At 39.0% G+C, this 6979-nt stretch overlaps 1 protein-coding gene across 1 annotated transcript in view; it reads left to right on the forward strand.

The window, feature by feature from the left end:
• The window catches only part of LOC106867893 (probable serine/threonine-protein kinase mps1), a 91891-nt gene that overhangs the window by 62667 nt on the left and 22245 nt on the right, over positions 1-6979 (forward strand). Inside the window, exon 2 of the mRNA XM_014912960.2 lies at positions 4682-4841. Coding sequence (XP_014768446.2) covers positions 4682-4841 — 160 coding nt within the window. The remainder of the gene's footprint in view (positions 1-4681; positions 4842-6979) is intronic.

Below are 6979 nucleotides of genomic sequence, written 5' to 3' on the forward strand. Positions count from 1 at the left end.
TATATATATATGATTATGTATATGTATGTATGTATGTATGTATGTATGTATATATATATATATATATATATATATATATATATATATATGATATAGGATATATATATATAATGTATATGAATGTATATATATATATATGTATGTATATATGATATATATGTATATGAATGTGTGTGTGTATATATATATATATATATATATATATATATGTATGTATATGTACTACATATATGTATGTATATGTACTACATATATGTATATGTACATATATATTATATGCATATATATGTATATGTATATATATATATATATTATATGTATAAATATATATATATATATATATATATATTGTGTATGTGTATACACACACATATATATATGCACATGTATGTATGTGTATGTATGTACATACAAAGATGAGCATTGTTAGCCAGTAATTGAATTTCATAAATCATTTCTGAGTGTGTATGTGTGTGTGTCTGCATGTTTGTGTATATAACAATGCACACAGCTTTTTCTGTTTGGATCTGTATGCATTTCTGTCTGTCTGTCTGTCTGTCTGTCTGTGTGTCTGCAATCGTCTCCAACAGCCCCCTTCCCTTCCCCGTCCTCCAGTTCAAAACAGGATGGAAATTGAAGCTGGTTTAGCCTTATCTTGTATCTTTTGCTTGTTTCAGTCTCTAGACTGTGGCCATGCTGGGGCACCTTGCCTTGAAATTTTTAGTCGAATGAATCAACCCCAGGACTTATTGTTTCTGTTTTAAGCTTGGTTATTTCTTCCTTTAGTCTCTTTAGACAAACTGCTTAGTCACAGGGACATAAACACACCAACACCGGTTGTGAAACAGGGTGAGGAGGCACATACACACACACACACACACACAAACAACAACTTCTTTTCAGTTTCTGCCTACCAAGTTCACTGACTATGCTTTGGTTGGCCTAGGGCTATAGTAGACAACACTTGCCGAAAGTGCTCTGCAGTGGGACTGAACCCAGAACCAAGTGGTTAGGAAGTAAGCTTCTCACTTCACAGCCTTGTCTGCATGTATTTAGCTGATATTTCTGGCACACTCGACTGGCTTAGCTAAATACATCAGCTTTTTATCTTTTACTTGTTTTTAGTTATTGGGCTGTGGCCTTGCTGGGGCACTACCTTGGATGGTTTTTCGTTGAATGAACGAACTAACCCTAGTACTTTTTTTTTATTTTTAAATCTTCGTAATTTATGCTGTGGGTCTCCTTTGTTGTAAGCACTAGGCTATGGGGATGTAAACAAACCAGCACTGGTTGTTGAACAGTGACTGAAGGATAAAAAGACACATATACACACAGACACACACACATGCGCATTCATACATGGTTCTGGGTTCAGTCCCAATGTGTGACACCTTGGGTAAGTGTTTTCTACTATAGCCTCGGGCCGACCAATGCCTTGTGAGTGGATTTAGTAGATGGAAACTGAAAGAAGCCTGTAGTAGTGGTGGTGGTGGTAGTATTGTTTTTATTGTTAGTAAGAGTAGTAGTAAAAGGCACATTGCTCAGTGGTTAGTGTGTTGCACTCACAATCACAAGGTAGTGAGTTTGATTCCCGGACTGAACTGCGTCTTGTGTTCTTGAGCTAGACACTTTATTTCACGTTGCTCCAGTTCACTCAGCTCTAGAAATGAGTTGCGACGTCACTGGTTCCAAGCTGTATTGGCCCCTTTGCCTTTCCCTTGGATAACATCGGTGGTGTAGAGAGGGGAGGCTGATATGCATGGACGACTGCTGGTCTTCCATAAACAACCTTGCCCAGACTTTGTTGGACAAGGTTGGAGAGGAACTCTCTTAGGTACAATCCCAAGGTCATTCATGACTGAAGGGGGTCTTTATCCTTTACCCTTTTAATACTGATACTAGTAGAGGAGGTGGTGGTGGTGGTGAGAGCAGTATGGTGTTATATATTATGATGTGCACAGAACTCAGTGATGTAAACCAGTTCATCATGAGCTAAACTATTCTGTTGCAAGTAAAAGCAAACCAGATACAGATAGTTTAGCTGGTATAGTCATTGTGGTTTCTCCAATGCTTCTACTTTTGAGTTCAAATCCTCTAGAAGAGAGTGACATTTTTTTGAAAAACAACATTTTGCTTTTCTTAAACTTTTAAAATTATGTGTTTTGTAGACAAGGGATTAATAAAGACAAGGTTATTAAAAGCCCGTCATGCCGTTGGTTATTTCCAAAATTAAGTGAAACGTATATTTTGTTGTGAATATGATCAAGTGATGGTTTCTAACAAAAACAAGGAGATTATACCAACCCCCATTACTTGACTGAAAGAATTTAAACTTAGAATGCAACTACCAGTAATAAGTAAATACCATTCCTGTCGGTTCCTCTCTCAGGAAAATGGATCTGAAACCAAGGGGTTAAGTGAGAAAAGTTTTTACATCTGATCTCTATGCTGGATATTCTAAAGAGAGCCAATACTTGGCCACTTTGTGAAGTTATCATGGAAAATAGATTAAAAGTAGAAGGTGACATATTTTGGCCATCAGAACACCATTCTAAAACAGCTTTCAAATGGACATTATTGGAGGGGAAAAGAAAGTGGGGAATATTGAAAACTTCATGGTGCAAAATATTCATAACTGGGACGTTAAATGAGGATGATGATGATGATGATGATGCTACGAGAGATGCCAGTATCACATGGCTGGATGCTGAGAAAACTGCAACCAAGAGAATCCAGTAATGGCAACTTGTTGCCTAATCTGTTCAAGAGCTCAGGAGGGACTGAGAGTGAAATGAAAACTAAATAGGTCGGATGAGTTCTTGCTCTCTTAGATGGTGTGAGGACCATAACCTGCTTGTAAATTTTGTTTGTGGCCCCTGGTTTCTATAACTGGATGCACTTCCTAACACTAACACCTTTCCAGTGCACTGAGTGTATTTTTTGTGACACCACGTGCATATATATATATATATATATATATATATATATATATATATATATATGCACGTGTGTGTGTGTTATGGTACAGCCAGCTTTCTTATTGTATTGATATAAGGTCAGCTGTTTCTATTATTTGCGGTACATATAATTATATGATGTGGGTCACCTAAAATTGCCAAAGACTCCAAACTGCTGTATCCATTGTAAATATATGAAAACCTGACAGGTACAGCCAGCTTTCTTATTGTGTTTGATAAGGTCAGCTGTTTCTATTATTTGTTGTACATACCTAATTACTATGGTAAGAAGTGTTTTTAGTTGTAAAGCTGGCTGATTTAGTGGGTCCGGTGTTGCTTGAGAGATGGGCGGGGGGACTATGTTGTGATTGGAGAGTGTGTTTGAGAGTGATGATGATGAGGAAGAGATGGGTGGAGTGTAGTGAGTGTGAGACTGATGAGTATGAAAGGGGGGGGAGTATTTGCAGTGGTGCTGTGAGTGAGGCTTAATCCTTTAGTATTTAAGACAAACCATACCTGGCCACTATTTCTAGCTGTTTTATGTTCAAATCTTCTGGATCTGGCCTCTCACACCTACCCTATGATGTCATTCTGTGGCTGTGTGGTAAGAAGTTTACTTCCTGACCACATAGCTCTGGATTCAGTCCCACTCTGTGGCAATTTGGGTAATTCTCTTCTCTAGTCTTAAGTCAACCAAAGCCTTGTGAATGGAATTGGTAGATAGAAATTGAAAGAAACCCATCGTATATATATATATATACGATATATATCATTATCATCATCATCATTTAACGTCTGCTTTCCATGCTAGCATGGGTTGGACGATTTGACTGAGGACTGGTGAACCGGATGGCTGCACCAGGCTCCAATCTGATCTGGCAGAGTTTCTACAGATGGATGCCCTTCCTAGCGTATGTTTGTCCCCTACTACTGCTGGACCACCAGTGTTGGTGTGTTTACATCCCTTGTTACTTAATAGTTTGTCAAAAAGAGACCAATTTAAAAATAAAACATGTTGGAGTCGATTTGTTCAACCAAAATTCTTCAAGGTGGGTGCCCAAGCATGGTCACATATCTAATGAGTGAAATAAGTAAAAGATAAAAATGAAAGACATCAAATGATTTGTTTCATATGTATTGTTTACTGATGAGCTTTGTGGTAACTACATCCAGTGATAATCTCAGTTGTAGGGGTTTATTTAGTGAGGGTTGTGTTTTGATGCAGGAAGCGGGGCGAGTGTTGATAAGTTGTAACAACTGTAATTGTTGCATATCTTCATGTAAGGTGGTGAGTTCGATACCTGGTGCCATGTTGAGTTCTTCAGCAAGACGCATTATTTCACATTGCTCCAGTCCACTCAGCTGACAAAAGTTAAGTAGTAACTGTATTTCAAAGGGCCAGCCTTGTCACATTCTACGCCATGCTGAATCTCCTTGAGAACTATGTCTGTGGAGTGCTCAACCACTTGCATGTTAATTTCATGAGCAAGCTGTTCTGTTCGTTGATTGGATCAACTGGATTGCCATTAATACCATTGCAGTGCAGTGCAATATTGTTTCATTGTTGCATGTTATTTTCTTGTATATGCAACTAACATACCAACAGATTAAGAACCACCATTCTGGTACTTTTGAGACTTTGTGTTCAAAATTTAATAAAGTGATTTATATTCTCATGTGAAGACAAACTTCTGATCTTTTGCTTATTTGTTTATTTTTTCCAGGCCCCGCCCCCTATCACCAAAAGCCCAACTTGAACAAGAGAAGCGAATCCGTCGTGAAATTGCCAACAGCAATGAACGGAGACGAATGCAGAGCATCAATGCTGGCTTCCAGTCCCTGAAGACGCTGCTTCCACATCATGCTGGCGAGAAGCTCAGTAAGGTAAGGTGGCAGGATATTGTACCAAACTAGGTAGTGTTATTGTAGATCTGGTTTGATAATCTCTTCTTAGTCAGTGCTATAAAAAAATATTTTTGAATGTTATTTTCAGTCTAGTTTAAGAATAACAGCAGAACATTTACTGTTGGGCTGGCACAAAACCGAGAACAGAGAAAAATTCGAATTGACAAGGACTTCAAGTTTCACCAACTGGATATATATAATGTGTGTGTGTGTGGTAAGAAGTTTGCTTCCCAAGCACCTGACCATGGGTTGAGTCCCACTGGGCAACCGTCTTCTACCGAAGGCCCAGGCCAACCATATCCTTGTGAATGGATTTGGTTGACAGAAATTGAACGAAGCCTGTTGCATGCGTGTGTGAGTGGTTCTGTTTTCAGATGTGTTGTTGATTAGATCCCAGGCCAGCTGCGTTCCAGCTGTGACCATCTTGTCGTTTCCACATGCATAATGGACCAACGTGCACATTATCGAAGGTGTTTTTTAAAGATAAGTGTGGTTCGAGAAGATTTAGCTGTTATTTCCAGCATTTATCATGACCCCTGCAGAGGTTCCTTAGTTGGCTCGAGAACGCACTGTACGTCTTTTAAATGGTGGAAACATGAAAGAGAATCAAAAGTGACTGCTCACAGTGCCTGTCTCTCTCAGATATTCTAAGTGTGAAGTGGGGAGAGTACGTGTGAAGAATTCGATTAAAATTCCTTTTTGTTATTGTATATACAACGAAAAACACACAAAAGAGACACGGAGATTGTGTGAAATGATAGCCGAGAAAGGCGGGAAGAGATAAAACTCTGTGTGTGTGTGTATGTACGTGCTTCTATATTATGTTTGTGTGTCTGTTGTTCACAGACAAAACTGTTGCTGTAGTTATTTTATTTGAGTAGTTTCATTGACAAGTTTCACCTGTCAAGAGATTTTTTTTCTTCTCCCTTCCTTCTGTCTTCTGCTAATGCAACCTCTCTTTAATGCCAGCAGCGGGTAATAATAATAGTACGTGGACAGACTGAAGTTTGGCGGGAGTATATAGCTATTTTAAGGAAGTTAGCAGCAGGATTTAAGCTGTAAAATATAGTGGAAGCAAAGAAGAAAAGCACCATTAACGGAGAGGTGCGAAAGAATCTCATGTTTTGGGCCTTGTCTTTTGTCTGAGTGATGAAGACAGAGAATGTGTTGTCCCTTTGGTTGTAGATGCTTGGGGAAATAAAATCAAACTTACAATAAACTATAACACAAGCTTCTCTCTCTCTTCCTTATTAGACAATGAAGTGAAACAACTGAAATGTTATATTCTTCGTTCCTCAGTGAAATGAAACTTAAGTCGTCCACGAATTCTCTTCTATTGACTTAGATGTAAATACAGACTTGATAAACTATCGAAATTGTCTCGACTTACGAAGTCATTCAGCTTTTAGAAGTAAACAGCCAAAATTCTCCCTTAGATCACAACCGATTGTCTTTAAAGAAAAACAAAAAAACTACATTCGATAGAGTAGTCTAAGATATTATTCCTTTAAAAAAAAGACAGGATGGTCAGCCCTGCAATGCTTTTATGATGGTAGACTTAATCTGTCACCTAGATTAACATAACCACTTTGGTAAAACTGACCGACTTTGGTAGAGTTTACTCTTTGAAAGCATTCGTGCCATGTCTCGGGTTTGCAGATTCCTTCCTCTCTTCTGGAAAAATCTTGGTCAGTGCAGTCCCTGATATGCGCATAATGATATCCTGTCTTGTATATTATAGAATGATCATTGTGGAGGCGCAATGGCCTAATGGTTAGGGCAGCAGACTTGAGGTTGTAGGATCGCGGTTTCGATTCCCAGACCGGGCGTTGTGAGTGTTTATTGAGCGAAAACATTTAAAGCTCCACGAAGTTCCGGCAGGGGATGGTGGCGAACCCTGCTGTGCTCTTTCACCACAACTTTCTCTACTCTTTCTTCCTGTTTCTGTTGTACCTGTATATCAAAGGGGCCGCCCTTGTCACACTCTGTGTTACACTGAATCTCCTCGAGAACTACGTTAAGGGCACAGGTGTCTGTGGAGTGCTCAGCCACTTGCACGTTAATTTCACGAGCAGGCTGTTCCGTTGATCGGATCAACTGGAACCCTCGTCGTCGTA

The sequence above is a fragment of the Octopus bimaculoides genome, chromosome 9 (assembly GCF_001194135.2).
Source record: "Octopus bimaculoides isolate UCB-OBI-ISO-001 chromosome 9, ASM119413v2, whole genome shotgun sequence".
Lineage (NCBI taxonomy): Eukaryota > Metazoa > Mollusca > Cephalopoda > Octopoda > Octopodidae > Octopus > Octopus bimaculoides.